This window comes from Aulonocara sp. 'chitande type north' Nkhata Bay, linkage group LG3 (assembly GCF_057382095.1).
Source record: "Aulonocara sp. 'chitande type north' Nkhata Bay isolate Kocher_YH1m ecotype deep benthic linkage group LG3, A_spYH_male_GT1.1, whole genome shotgun sequence".
NCBI lineage: Eukaryota > Metazoa > Chordata > Actinopteri > Cichliformes > Cichlidae > Aulonocara > Aulonocara sp. 'chitande type north' Nkhata Bay.
Window position 1 is genome coordinate 30,354,006 of NC_141346.1, and position 15,718 is coordinate 30,369,723.

Genomic DNA, 15,718 nt, shown 5'->3' on the forward strand with positions numbered 1-15,718 from the left:
CATGAAACAGCAGAGGATGTTTGCTCTCTCTGCACAAGTTTCGAGCCTGTGGTAAGATCACAGAGCACAAGTGGTCAAAACTTTCAGGACTTTCAGGGAGATCTAAAAGCAGCCTGGAAACTGTCATGACATGCCCTAGAACAGGGCTGCCCAATCCCAGTCCTCGAGAGCTACTATCCTGCAGCTTTTAGATGCATCCCTACTCCAACACAGCTGAATCAAATGAATGGCTTGTTATCAGGCCTTTGCCAAACACGATGGCATGCTGAAGAGGTAATCAAACCATTTGATTCAGCTGTGTTGGAGTAGGGATGCATCTAAAAGCTGCAGGACGGTAGCTCTCGAGGACCGGGATTGGGCACCCCTGCCCTAGAAAATCAGCCAAGTTCAGGTAAGACTTTTGATTTTTGTGGGCCTCCACGCCACCTCGTACATCGTCTTAGCTTCAGTGCGGACCAATCCCATCATGGATCAGTACCCACCACTGCTGCCAAGTTAGTCACTTTCTAGCTAGATAAATATATATGGATATATGAGCACTTAAGTCAGCTACCCCTGAAAAAAACAACATTTTATGGGATTGTTTAAACCTTGTTGCAGATACAGAACTAGAAAGACTTCAAGAGAGCTATTAGTGAACATGTAGGTTTAAAGAGCCATCAGAAAACCAATAGACTGAGCTTGTGGCAGGTGCAGAGAGGCGGGTGGCTTGCAGTTTCCTTCAAATATACGCGTGTTTACACTTTGACTTTCAGCTTGCTGTGGTATTTACAGACACATCACTTCAATATAAGGAGGGCCGACAGAATGAATGATATTATAAGGAGAGCCAGAGGTCAGCTAGCCATTTTTCAGCAGCTTAAACGAGAGTGTGTGTGTGTGTGTGTGTGTGCGGGCTCCCTCCTGTTTTTCTCGATAATAAAGCTAAGTCAACAGAAAGAAGCGAAACACCATCAGCTGAGAGAAAAATAAGAAACTGGTTTACTGTCTGACCAGCTGGACCAGAGTGTCTCCTCTGTGTGTGTGTCTGTGGTTTTCATATGGAAAAACAATCTGCACACAGGACATTAGCCTTTTTGGTGGATCAACAGAGCCAGCCAGTTTCCATATAACCCCGTGTTAAGCTAGGAAACTAACTCCATCAAAGAACCACAGTAGACTGGTTTTCCACTACGGGCCAATCAGAGCCTAACAAGGGCAGCCAGGACTTACACATCATCCTTGACTGAAAACAACATCGAACATACCGTTTGCATTTCTGCTGCGAACTGAAGGACTTTTTTTTATTTTGGTGGGTTTTAGTTGTGTAGGCTAAGATCTTTGCTCCTGCTGGATGAACAACTAGATGGGTTTGAGCGTAGTGTTTGTTCTCATGTAGACATCAGACTTTCCAATGAAATATGTCTTTTTCAGATCTGTGCAAACACTAGAGGCACGGCAAGACTGCTTAAACTCCACGAAGGTATTCGATTAGGTTAATGACTCTTGGCCAGAATCAAAAATCAGAGTTTAGAGATATATCTCTTTTATTTCCAGCTTAAAAAAACTGAAGTTCAATAATTAGAGGTTGTAACTCTGTTTTTGGTCTCCACTGTCACATCAGGGAAGATGCTACACAATTTGTTAGCTTTGACCACTTTCCCCCCCTTTTTTTGGACACATTGCATTCATCAGTGTTTTCAATTCAATTCAATTTGGTTCTATTTATATTGAACAAATCATAACAACAGTTTCCTCAAGGTGCTTCATATTGTAAAGTAAAGACCGCACAGTAATACAGACAAAACCCCAACAATCAGGTAACGCCCCTATAAGCAAGAACTTGGTGACAGTGGGAAGGAGGCAGCTGGTTGGGGCTAGATTAAAGAAGCAGGCTATGGTTATAAACATGCTTCTTTAGAGAGTCCTACTTGGCTCTCAGTGGAAATGTTTCCCTCTGTGATGGAACAACACTGTGCAAACACTGTTGACTGTGGCAGCCACTACTTTTATTTTCAGCTTCAGGAGATACTTCTCACTTCTTCAATTTAAGCCCACAGCCGCCCACACATTCCCTCATACCATCCCTTTCTTTTCCAGTTTTTCTCCACATTTTCCTTCCCCCTTTGTTATTCTTTCTTTTGGAAACATTGCCCGATCCTTACATTTAGAAAAAACCAAACTTGGACAAAGAAAAAATAGAGATGTAGAGAGAAGAATGGACAAGAATCTGACTCGATCTAACACCTTTTCTCGGTTGCTGCCGGGGTTTTCTCGAGGAACTCCATAAACGCTTGCTTTAAATAAGCGTACAGTGAAATCAGAGAGATGTGATGGCTGTGAAAGTGCTGCGATGGTGATGATTCTTTGCATGGAGCCCTTGTATGTTTGTCTCAGCCTCCTGTGCTTCTGCTCATCACCAGTAGAGGGCACTGCAAAGTGGGACTGAGGTGAAGCCCACTCTGTGCGTCCCTTTTTTTTAAAATCCAGGTTTTATCATTGCTAAGATCAAATTGACCTCTTAAAAATTTCAAAAGTGTATATACATATTTTCTAAAGATCCAGTGGAAGTTTAAAATCAGTACAGTACTATACTGTCTTAGAAATACTGCATGCAAGAAAGATAATTTAGTTTTGAGAAAAGTAATACTCAACAATACCCAGAAAGTAAAAATCCAGCAGTCCAGCATTACAGCTTGTTATTACTTGACATGAATACACAGTAGCACAGTGGTACAATGGTTAGAGCTATTGCAACACAGCAAGAAGGTCCTGGGTTTGAGTCTAGGAGCTTCTTCTGTGTGGAGTTTGCATTTTCTCCTTGTGCCTGCGTGGTTTCCTGCAGGATAGCTTCCACCCACAGTCCAAGACGTGTATGTTGGGTTCATCTGTGATTCTAAATCAGCCGAAGGTGTGAAGCTCTTTGTGCAACCAGCGTGTACCCTGACTTCCACCCAGTGACAGCTGGGAGGGGCTCCAGCCACCCCATTACCCTGAATTAGATAGAGATGTGTTCCTGAATACAGTGCTGTAGCTGCACGTTAAACATGTGCACTGCTGTTAGTTTTTCCGCTCTATATTTTCAAATTCTGTTAAATAATTAAAAGTTAAATTATTACGTGCCTTCCTCCTAAAAGTAAATGACGGGGTGAAATATTAAGCTTAATATTGACCTTAACCCTCATCAGCAAAGCAATCACTTTGTGATTCAACGTGACAATACAAGCAGGGAAAAACACAGGGACTGCTTTTGTAAGTAGGAGAAATGAGTAAAAAGGAATAAATAGTATGGTTTAGAAAAAAAGGATGGATGAAGGGGCAGGGAGAGCCAGGAAGAGGTGGGAGCAGAGAGAGAGAGAGAGAAAGAGGGAGGGAAAGGAGGGCAGAGAAAAGAATAAAGGAGTCTTTACATGTCTGTGGAACCAGCAGCTCGCAGCACTTTCACATAATTTAAGACATATGGACGTTATTAGGACAACTGTGTGTGCGAGTGTGTGTCTGACTATATCTGTGTGTGAGAGAGAGAGAGAGCACAGGAGTGAGTGTGTCTTTAAGCATGTGTCTTTGCGCTGCAGGCTACAGAAGACAGTCACGTTTTTGTGGTGCAGCAAAATGACTGTTGTATTGAACAATCCCCCACTAAAACACACACACAAACTCCCGTCTTGTGTGGAACTTGGAACGTCCCAGAGTGACACTACATAAAAAACTGTGTTTGATTGGCAGCCAGAGAAACTGTGTGTGTGTGTTTCTCAACGTGTGTGTGTTTGTCTGACCTGTAGTTACCTTTCAGAGTCTCCCGTCTGCCTGCTCACACACTGACTGCCTGACTCACGGGTCCTACAGTAGCTCAACCTTTCTGCTCTGTCTGTACTTAAAAGTGTGTGTGTGTGTGTGTGTGTGTGAGTGAGTGTGTGTGTGTGTGTGTTGGAAGAGACAAAGTGCTCAACCAGATTGACCAATTATGCATAATCCAGTGCAGACGGGTTAAATGGCTAAATTCACAATGTTACACAGCCTTATTTGGCCTAACTAGTGTTTCTGGCGTTCAGTCTCTGCTTGGTGTGTGTGTGTGTTTGCATGGTTTTTATTGCTGATTTTTCATGATGATTCACAAACATATTTGCGTTGCATGTACTGGATATTGTATATAAAAGATAAATGGAGCTTCTTGATTTAAAAAGTGCCTTAAACCTGAATTCTTTTGAACGGCCAGCAGAGGGAGATTCCACTGGTTGTGAAGAGATTTCGGGTAGCGTTGAAGGTTATTGGAAAATTATTTTATCTCCGACTCATAGTCAACACTTTTCATATTCTTTAAGGTCTCAGACTTTAGCTTTCAGACTGACTGAGCCCAATGTGATGTTTAAATTGTAAACTGTGGTCGTATCCATCCATACTTCTCTACATTAAGATATTTCCAGGACAGCTCAGAGATGTAATCTCTCTAGTTTGTCCTGGTCCTACCTGGGGCTTCACCCTGGTAGGACATACTTGGAACACCTCGTCTTACCAGGAGGTGTCCGGGAGGTATCTTAATCAGATGCCTGAACCACCTGAAACACATTCTTATCTGAAGGTATGCTGAAAACTAACAACCTAGTTTTTATAAGCAAAACCTCAGCATGAGGAGACATGATGAGGGCTGGTGGAAGTATAAGGCACAAAGCTGCCAGCCAGAAGACTGTTGCATCCCCTTGGGGAGCTTTGTGTTTTGTGATTTGTTTTGCTCTGTTTTCATTCACTGATTGGTTAGCACAAAAAGGACTTTGTTCGATGTAAGACAAAATGGCTCTGTTATAATATGCCCCTTCACAACAGCAGCCCTGCACATAAGCAGGGTACATGGCACTCAATGTGACACCGAGTTGTCTTGAACAAGCATTGATACGTGCGTAACACTCGTCTCATTATCGCCATGATTGGTGTGACACTGACAGCTTTGACAAATTTGACTTTGGCAGCGCTCGACACCATGGGAATGGGAACAGGCTGACCACAACCCTGTTTTACCACACAACCTCAGCAACCCTCACGGGACAATCGATGTCATTATGAAAAGAGTGGAAAGCAGTTTAAAGATGCGCAATCCTTCGAATTTCATCCAAATCCAATCAGTGGTGTCCACTGTTTCCTGGGCAACAGACAAACAAATGACTGATTAATCCAACATTGACAGCCCTCAAAGTAGCAGACGAACAAAAGACGTCACTGCAGTTTCAGTATCTCAGGCTCTTTTGAGTTCAGATATTGTGTGTAATCTCCTGTGGTTGGGGTTGGGCAGCAGGTCGTGTAAGCTGATCTGTGACCAGCAGTCCCAGGGTGCGGCAGCAGAGGAAATGTAGTGCTACTAAGGTCTTAGAGGGCTCTGTGATCTGCACTAACCACTCCCTAACGCACAGCACATACGTATGTACCCGTACAGTGCGCACATGTAACGCATGCACGCACTCGTGCACTCGGCACCAGCTCAGTGGACTATTGTTCATTCATTTTCAGGAGGGCGTAGGGAGGGAAGCAGACTTTGGAGGAATGAGAAGAGCGGCAGAAAATAAGAGGGAAATGAAGTAGAGAGCAAAATAAGAGTATGAGCGCCCAACTGATGTTTTGGTGGCTGAAACATCAACCTCAAGAACCACATGTACCCTCTCTGGCCTTGGTTCAGATCCCACTAGAAGCTGCTTTCTTCCCTCTCAATAAGTCAATGAAGAGAAGCAGAAACACTCCACTGGCTCCTCCGGTGTGTTAACATATGGGAAATATATTCCAAAATAAACAATAAAGGCACTTTGTTTGTGCATATTTCAGTAAAACTAAGAATCTGGACACAATACAGTTTTTACGAGCATATACTGTTATACTTTAAAAAAAAAAAAAAAAACTCTTTCCCCCATACAGACAACATTTGACAGCCTCCCCTGTACCCTTAATGATGAGTTTTGACACTTCACAATATCAATAAAGAGGTGTTTTGACCACCATTAGAATAGTTTCCGGGTTTCTCCAAGGATAGCTGCATAAGCAGAGACCAACCTCACCAACTTTTGATGAACAACCAGTCATTTTGTTATGTAAAAAGCCCTGAAATATGACAGAAACCACTCAGTTAAGAAAAGGGTTTCAAAGGTTACTCCTCATCAGCTTTCAGGTGGTAACGAATTAAGGATGATTGCAGACAAAAGCCATTATCAAAGAGATTAAGCATATATTTTCTTTTACAACATGCTGCTATTAGAAACAATACCTATACAGGATTTTTTTTTTTAGCATAGATTAGTTTCTCTGCAGGGTCTAATAAAGGAGAAAGTCATAAAAAGAAACCACAGTGATTAAATAAAGCAGAGAAAAACCACAGACAAGTAGCAGTTGGAAGTTTTGTATGTGTATTTTAGATAATAAAAACGAAAGTCATTAAAAAATAATAAAAATCCACTTAACGTCTGCTGGATTGGAGACATTTCCAAAACAACTGTAAGGCTTCAATGACCACTATTTATTAGAAGTTTTCCACTTCTAATGGAAACTCAGCTCATTCAGCTTTGATTTCTGATTCAGTAAAACCTATAAGATGTACTGATTAGAGGGTGGTCCAAATTAAATATGACAGTCTTTTTTTGAAGTCTCAGTGTGACCATTCTAATATCATTGTCTTGTTTTGGAGCCAGGTGTGATTGTTGAGTGCATAGACACAGTTAGTTACTACTAGGCAGAACAGTGTTTCATTATTATTATTTTTATTAGTATTTTTAAATAGTATAACAATACTAGAGCGCAGACATGTCGGACAAACAAACAATATTTGCTTTAAAATACTCCAAATATGTTTGAAGTGTCCACTTTAGTTACTTGCATCAGTGGATGTAAAGGATAAAAAGCCCCAACAAGTCAGCCATGCCTTGGTTAGATTAGGGAACAATATTAAAAATAGTAACTGTGTACAGCTATTAAGAGAGAAATTTTTGTAGCAGCCTGTGAACATGTTTATTTTTGTTGTAAAGTAGGAGCATTTTAATATGGGGCTCTATGGGCATTTACCAACTTTTGGAATCAGCCTCAAGTGGCCACTGAAGGAACTGCACCTCACTTCTGGCATATTCTTTTTAGGTGAAATCCTAAACACAGCTACAAAATTTGATTTCACTCAGTGTTTTGAGAAAACAATTAAGGCTGTTAACGGCTACAGTTCATCTGGTTCTAACTTTGTTTTTTCTTCTTCACTCATCTACATAATTAGGAAAATGTCCGACCGTTAAAGGAACAAGAAACTTATTAGTTCAAATAAAACTAAGCATGGGTAGTTGACTCATTTTAATATAAAAGCTCTATTCTAGTCCATTTCCCTCTCCTTTTTCTCCTCTTCGGTGTTCTCCCCTCTAAATCATTCCCAAGACTCTTTCATGGGCAGTTTTGCACTTTAAATCTGATGGAATATTATTTGTCCAAACAACACTGACGACTGGTGACTGATTCATACTAAGAAATACTCTGTGCAGCCAGGAAAGAACTTAGCTCTTCCCCCTCTTTCTGTTCGTGCTCTTTCTGTCTGTCATTCTAGTTCTGCTGACTACAGGGGAAAAACCTCCACAATGTATAAGTCTCTGTAAAGACCAAGCAAGAGCAATAAGGGGGGAGAGACAGAGAGAGGGAGAACTTGGGGATAAATAAGGAACGGGAATCATAGAAAATGAAAAAATGAATGAACACGTGATGGAAAGTCCAGCCTAGGTAGAATTTAGAAGAGAGAAGGAGATCAATGGTTAGACAATTTAGAGAAATATGAGAGGCCAAGACAATGGCTACAAAAATACAGCCAGATGTTTTATCCTTTACCAAAAACCAGTTGTCTCTTTCATGGTCAACTGTAGAACTTTGTACCAAATTTCACTTGTAAAGTGCACATTTTTAGATGCCCTGCAAACCAAGAGACAGACACAAAACACCCCAATAAATTCCCAGTGAATACCAGCATTACTGCAGAATAAACTTGTGCTTCCTGTTGTCTTTCCACATACCTGTCAGTCAGGATTTACCGAGGGGATTACAACATATAATCTGTGGACATTTGTCCTCTGTTTTGACTTGCACTTCTCCAACAGCTGGGCGCTGTTGCATTCTGCATTTGAGACTGATGTTATTTGCTCATTTCTCTGTCCCTCCAGGTGTTTGCCAAAGTGTTCAGCCATGAGGCCTTAGAGTCGTACCTCCCTAAAATCCAGCAGGTCATCCAGGAGAGTCTCAGAGTGTGGAGCTCTACGCCTGAGCCCATCAACGTCTACAGGTACGGCCAGGAAAGGACAGTGGAGACAGTTGTTAATGTAGCTAAAATCTGGGAGCAAGACTAAAACAGCGCTCCTATCCTAGGTGAATGCAGGTAGAAAGGTATTTATGATGAGTATCGCTGACAACACAGAGTCGTTATCAGCAGTGGTAGAAACTCAGAATATACAACAGTTCAAAAACACAGGCTGCTTCAATGGGCTACTAAATTAATATTCTGTCATCTGTCATTTTTCTGTAGGGAGAGCCAGAGGCTGTCCTTCACCATGGCTGTCAGGGTGCTGCTGGGCTTCAGGGTGACGGAGGAGGAAATGAAGCATTTGTTCTCAACCTTCCAGGACTTTGTTAACAACCTCTTCAGTCTGCCCATAGACCTGCCATTTAGTGGCTACAGAAGGGTAAGTGTATCATATGACCACTTCCTTCTCATTGGTATTTTTGGAGCTTAGTATATCTTTTTACATCTTAATGTCCCCAAAAATAAAAGTGTTTTCCCAACTGGTCACTGCAGATGGCTGCACCTCCCTGAGCCTGGTTCTGTTCAATGGTACTTCCTGTTAAAAGGGAGTTTTTCTTTCCTACTGTCATCAAGTGTTTGCTCATAGGGCGTTGTGCAACTGTTTAGGTTTCTTTCTAATACTGTAGGATCTTTACCTTACAATACAAAGCATTTTGGGGTGCTTGTTGCTCAGCTAAACTGAATTTGCATCAAAGAGGACATTTTAAGGGTAAAAGGACTTAATTTGTGCATTGTTGCAGGGTATCCGTGCACGAGACACCCTTCAGAAGAGCATAGAGAAAGCCATCAGGGAGAAGCCCATGTGCACCCAAGGCAAAGATTACAGTGACGCGTTGGATGTCCTAATGGAGAGTTCCAAAGAGAATGGCAGCGAGCTCACCATGCAAGAACTCAAGGTAACATACCTAAGCACAAAAAAACAGCCACCTGGGAAAGAGGGTAGGGTAGTGCAAGCATGCGCTGAAAAGAAGCCAGAACCACAAGAAGTCACTCAATCGCATGTAGAAGCACGTGGATACACACTGATTCGTATGGGTGCAAACACACATAGAAATCTCTATTTACCTAGCAGAGAGCTGCCAAAGGGAACCAGTCTGGGCTGACTGAAAACACAAACAGTCATCATAATTCTCTGACAAATCAGCCAGTGATCATAAGTACCAAATGGGGATAATGATACACACCCTAATGTGAAATATGAAAGCAAGCTGCGTTAATACCTATCGGCTGACAGGAACAGCATAACACACACATACACACACACTCATGGTCAGGCACACCCTCTGTTTACCTATTAAAGTAATTCAGAGGAATTCTGTGGAAACTCGACTCTCTGCTTCTCTCTCGGACTTTGTGGTTTCTGGGTTAAGTCCAGGGCCAAAAATAAGTCAACACTCCCCCCCTGCTAGGGGTCTGAAAGAGGCCTCCTGTACGCACACACTCACACACAAATATTTAAATACACACACAAAGTGAACTGGGGAGGCCCTGTCGCTTTCTCCTGCAGTTTTCTGACGCATGCATTTATAGCACACACACACACACACACACACACACACACACACACACACACACACACACACACACACACATGTGTGTATATATATATATATGCTGGTAGATGCGAGGAGGACCTCACTATTATTTATTCCACTGACTTAAGGCCTTAAGGGGCCCAGCATAGTGCACACTGAGTTTGTTATTGGATGTTACCTTCATATTTCCAAACACACTACTTTTCAGGAATTAAAAACACCATTCTTTTATTATGTATTGACTTTTAACTCCTCTCTCTCTTTTGGTCCAACATTGTTCCAAAACAAATGGCAAGCTTGAGGTGTGGGGTAATGGATTTGTGTCCAAATTTTGGTTGAGTTTGCACATAGCTCTGTTTTTACTCAGTGGAAAGAACAATTTTACATTTTTTAGAATAATATTCCTACATGCCGCTGTTAAACAAGCAGTTTCTGGGTTTACTTCTAGCTCAAAAAGACTATGAAAGACTACTGGTTGAGCATTTGGCTGATGCTCACCCTCAGCCTTCTTTATTTCCACTCTGCAAACTGTTTATTAAAACAACAAGTAATTAACCAATCAGAGATGAAATGAGGCTATAGTTGGCTTGCTCTCAAAGTAAAGACAAGTCAACTGATACACCCTCAGTACTGCCAAGTACTCAATGAATGCTTGTGATCATTCAAGAATGAGTCTTTACTTTCCTAGTTATTGTTGTAAATAGTGATAGGAACTCTTTTTCAAAGCTGTTTGCTATTCTATAAACCCATAAAAGTTTTTCCCCCATGGGAGAAGATGAAAAATGTATAGGGTCGACTGATACCCTGGGAGCTCGGGACCTCCAAGGGGTTGCAAGATAAATGTGTTTTTCTGCAAAACTGTTAACCAAACAAGACCCAAGTAGCGCACTAATACACCATCGTATCTGTTTGCTGACCCACAGGAATCAACCATTGAGCTGATCTTTGCTGCCTTTGCCACCACTGCCAGCGCAAGCACCTCCCTTATCATGCAGCTCCTCCGCCACCCGCAAGTCCTTGAGCGCCTGAGGGAGGAACTGAGATCCAGGGGTCTCCTTCACAACGGCTGCCTCTGCCCAGAAGCAGAACTGAGGCTCGACACCATTATCAGCCTGAAGTACCTGGACTGTGTCATCAAGGAGGTGCTGAGACTCTTTACTCCTGTTTCTGGGGCCTACCGAACCGCCATGCAGACCTTCGAACTGGACGTAAGTGTCCCTAGAACAGTACATCCTTCACATCTTCATGTACCTCTTGTTGTGCAGCATGCTTGCATTAACATGAATTTTCTTTTTTAAATCAATGGTACTCAATGTCAGCTTTTATTTCCCGTTATATTTTTGTGCAGTGGTAGTTCTGTCATATCAAATCTACCCAAAAGGTCAGAGACTCAACTAGAAGAACCATCGAGTTACCATTCAAATGAATGGTGTAGGTGTTGGTTCACAACCTGCAGACACTACAAGAATCATTACAAGAGTACCAAGAGTCTCATCACACAAAAGGAGGGAAGGGGAGGTTTAGAGGAAAATTACCAAGGATGGACCTCTTTAAATAGCTATCTGTATTTAAAGAAGAGAGAACCACTGGCAATGGAAACGAATTTTGGTACAAAAAGTGTTCCAATGTCCTGATCACCATCACAGATGAATTCAGCAGTGAAACTATTTATGATGATTTTGACTTTATTTGCTTCTTTAATGTATTTGCATTCATTAACAATGACCACTGGATAGAAAAAGAAGGTCCTAGCCCACATATCTTCTGATACTCTGCACGCCTGAAAAAAATGGGTGTTGCAGCCAGATGTTAAATCAACAGACTCTTTCCATTGTACACGTACAATGACAGTAATGGGCTATTCTATTCTATTCTATTCCAATGGGTTCCTGGATTGATCAAGGACCGATCAAGGACCCTAAATGCTTCTCATATTGCTGTATTCTGGTATGAACAGAGAAAAGATGGTTTGAATATGGAAGAACACATATTAGCAGAAAAGTTCACAATTACTTCTTGGGGATACAACAACAGAAATCAGATTGTTATCCAAATTAATTGGTCATATGTGCTTATGGTGGCTAAGTGAACAATTATTTTTATGTGTGTTCATTGTTATGAATTCTGGTCTTTTGTCTCCAGGGAGTCCAGATTCCCAAAGGCTGGAGTGTGATGTACAGCATTCGGGACACCCACGACACTGCTGCCGTCTTCAAAGATGTGGATGCCTTTGACCCTGACCGCTTCAGTCAGGAGCGGAGTGAAGACAAAGAAGGACGCTTCCACTATCTGCCTTTTGGTGGCGGCGTCAGGTCCTGTCTGGGAAAGCAGCTCGCCACCCTCTTCCTTCGCATCCTGGCGATTGAGCTGGCCTGCACCAGCCGCTTCGAGCTGGCTACGCGGAACTTCCCCCGCGTGATCACGGTGCCCGTTGTCCACCCGGTCGATGGGCTGAAGGTTAAGTTCTATGGATTGGACTCCAACCAAAATGAGATCATGGCCAAGTCCGAAGAGCTCCTGGGAGCGACAGTTTAAAAGGGTGGAGGGGTTGATGAGTGGGGGTAGGGGAGGAGAGCAGATTTGTAAGGGAGAAGATTTGAGAAAGGAAGGAATACATTTTAGAGTTATCTTTTCCTTTCCACCTTTTTTTTCAGCCAAGAAGGAGAAGTCTTAATGTTATGCTACAGCTGATGATTTGGACTTTCCTTTAAGAAAGAAAGAAGCTGCCAAAAAAAGTTCTAGAGTTCTATACTATACAAAGAACTATAACACAAAAAGTATGTACAAAAAAAAGAAAACAAAAAAGCTATGTAATATAATTTGAAAAAGAATGTGGGTAGTGCACAAAGGGAGAAAGAGAGTTGTGGTGGTACTTTTGGTGAAATGAAGTGTAGAAAAGTTAAAGATGGTTGTCAATGGGAGGCGAGATGGATGAAACAGGGTAAAGGACGAACAAATATGATATTCTAGCATTTATGCTTGTGCTTAATCAAAAAATGAGTGAACCATTTCAGTTGTATAGCAGGGTAAGAGAGATGGATATATAGACTTAAACATTTCAGGTTTCATGATCCTTTAGTCTTTTTCATTTCCTTCTTAGTGGTGCCCTCCAAATTTAATCCATGTCTTTTTAGTGTATGGTAGTGGTAGCTTTTTTTGGGTTCTTTCCAATTCAAGTTCTTTACTAGCACTCGGATGCACCCTAAAGGATCGTTGCACACTGGGTAGCAGGTTGTGCATCACTTTAGCTCTATACCATTAACTGTATGATGATGCAGTATATACTTTTGAGTGGTTTAAACTTGTACTGCTAATTAGTGTCAAGTATCAATGAAGAATGTATTTTAATGGGGAAGATACGCTGGATGGCTAAGTTGAGGGGCAGTACTCAAACCACACTGAAGTGATGTAAATGGGCAATTTGTTTCTTATGACAACATTGCCTTTCCTATCTGCCTCTAACAGTTTCCATATTACCTCCACTCGTGCACCATAAAGTAAAATAAGCTTCTCAAAGTACTAGCATCGCAAAGAAACACATACATAAAGGCTGAGCTGCAGAGCTTTTATCCAGGAGGGAGGGGGGATTTTAATGCAAAGTGCAGCTGCAATCACAGCAAAGAGAGGAACTAGGGAGCCTCAAACTCTTTGAGATATATCTTGAAAGAATAAAATCATGCTGGAAGGACAATGTGCTTTCTGGCTCTAACATTCCACTTAAAAAGCCCTAAAAATGGGAACTGAGTTCAAGAGAAGCTCAAAGACAGCCTTACTTCCTTAATTCCACTTTGAACCTTGAGATTGTTTTCAGGTTGCCCGTCTGCATTAAGTCAGAATCTTGCCCATATATACAAATCCTCAATTATCTAAAAAGTGAATAAACTCAGGTGCAGATTAGGCACTATGGTGTAGAAATGAGAAGCCTTCTTTAATATTTAACTATGACTGCACATAACAGGACTATCCCTTACTTGCCGCCGTAACTTCAGAGCTGGATTGATGTTTTTTGCCCAAATCAAAAAGAAGAAAAAAAGAAGATGAATCATGGGGTGAGGGTGAGCAACTTCAAACAGCAATTCTTTTTCTACTTGACATGTTACCCTTCTGCAACCATTTTGCATCCCCCAAAGCAAACAATTTTGTTGGTGGAAGCACAAACAACCGACAGGAATTCCCATTCGGCATCACACAAGATAAAAGCAATGGAATCCAGGTCAAAAGTAACGTGGTCCAGGTCTGCTTTGTAAATTCTCTGAACCTGTGCTTTGATTTGATTTGATTTTTTTATATACCACACTACCAAGTTGCATTGAGATTGTACTCTCTCTCGGGTGGACACTTTGTCCCGCTAACAAGGAAACAAGTAACTTTAAGGACTTGCTCCGAGAGAGAGAGAGCAGTGAAAAACAGAAGGGTAAGGCGGAGGTGGAGAGAAGTCCTACATACATGCTGCTTGAATGTTGCTTTGTCATTCTGCGTTTGTTTATTTGTGTGCTGTTTTTATTTGCGTGGCTCCCTGGGGCGGCCATTTTGAGCTCTGCGGAAAAAATTGACGCTCTGTCTTGCTGCTCCTCCAATCAACACTAAGAATGCAAAAACAAAAGTAATTCCACGGTTTAAGCAACTTTATGAGCTGAAAGAGATTTATTGCTCGAGGTGATTGCACAATCAGAACTCTTGGAGATTTTTGTGTTCCATAATTGGAAAGGAACATCCAGTTCTTTTTCCCATATATGGAAAGCTTCTAACAGTGGAAATCTGGGACTTGTTTGGGACATTCTGAGCTCCTTGGACAGAGTTCTATGTTTTGAGCTTGGGAGAGAAGGACCAATGAGGTTTTAGGGGAGGACAGGGTGGCACTCAGAGTTTTTTTGTTTATTTTTAAATAAAATTTGATATCTAATTGGACCATCCTGTTGTCCACTAACATTCCAGATGGATCCTGCCTGTGCCAGATGTTGTTCACTCTTTCTGCCAACCACACCACTGATCTCGTCATGATGAAAAAATATGAACGTAGATATTTTTGTTTTTGGTTTTGCTGCTTTTCTTGTGTACATTTTCTAATTGAGAGTTCTAGATTGCAATAGTTTGTATCGAGTGAGATTTGCTATTTCTTTCCTTCATATATATATATATATATATATATATATATATATATATATATATATATATATATATATATATAATGATTTAGCTGATTAAAATATTTTGTGAAAGCAGAAAGAGCATTAACAGGTTATAGTGTATATTAATTTGTACAATATTCCTTTCATTAGCAAGCCATTGGGGAAAATCAGCTATTTACATAAACTAATAACCTAATATTAATGTTATTGTACAATTAATATTGTTGTTATAAGATATTTGAAATGCTATTTTTATTCTATTACAGATTTAGAGTTTTTAGGCTAAATGAGAAGGTCTTTGGTAAATATTGGATGTATTTAGAATGTTATGTATTTCAATTATATTGTAAACAGTGTTTAAAATGTTAATATTGATGATTTGATTACTGTAATAATTATTATTTGTTTTGTTATTCAGACTTATTATCACTGCATTTTATTTGATATTAATTATGGGAAACAAAAAAGCACTTGTGAGGTATGTTTTATTTTTTAAGTGCCATGCGACTACACTTCCTTTTTCTCTCACCTGTTGGTTTCTGAACCTGTCTTACGTCATTCTGTACATATTTGCCTTTCTTTATACGAAAAAAAAATCATTTAGGTTAAATATGAATGTCGTGTGCTACTTTCCTTGTTTTCTTTTTGTTACTATGATTGTTAAATATACTCCTGTAATAAAATATAAAGTGAAAAAGATATCTGAAAAGTGAATTTTTTGACCACTCTTTCTTTTGACTAGCAAAGAGAAACTGCAGTTTTTATTGGACAGCACTGTG

The 15,718-nt window shown here is 40.8% G+C and overlaps 1 protein-coding gene across 1 annotated transcript in view; it reads left to right on the forward strand.

Moving 5' to 3' along the window:
* The window catches only part of cyp26b1 (cytochrome P450, family 26, subfamily b, polypeptide 1), a 37,563-nt gene extending 22,631 nt beyond the window's left edge, over positions 1 to 14,932 (forward strand). Inside the window, exons 3-7 of the mRNA XM_086276016.1 lie at positions 8,139 to 8,257; positions 8,498 to 8,654; positions 9,016 to 9,171; positions 10,734 to 11,018; positions 11,953 to 14,932. Coding sequence (XP_086132142.1) covers positions 8,139 to 8,257; positions 8,498 to 8,654; positions 9,016 to 9,171; positions 10,734 to 11,018; positions 11,953 to 12,345 — 1,110 coding nt within the window. The 3' untranslated portion in view covers positions 12,346 to 14,932. The remainder of the gene's footprint in view (positions 1 to 8,138; positions 8,258 to 8,497; positions 8,655 to 9,015; positions 9,172 to 10,733; positions 11,019 to 11,952) is intronic.
* The last annotated feature ends 786 nt before the right edge of the window (positions 14,933 to 15,718 follow it).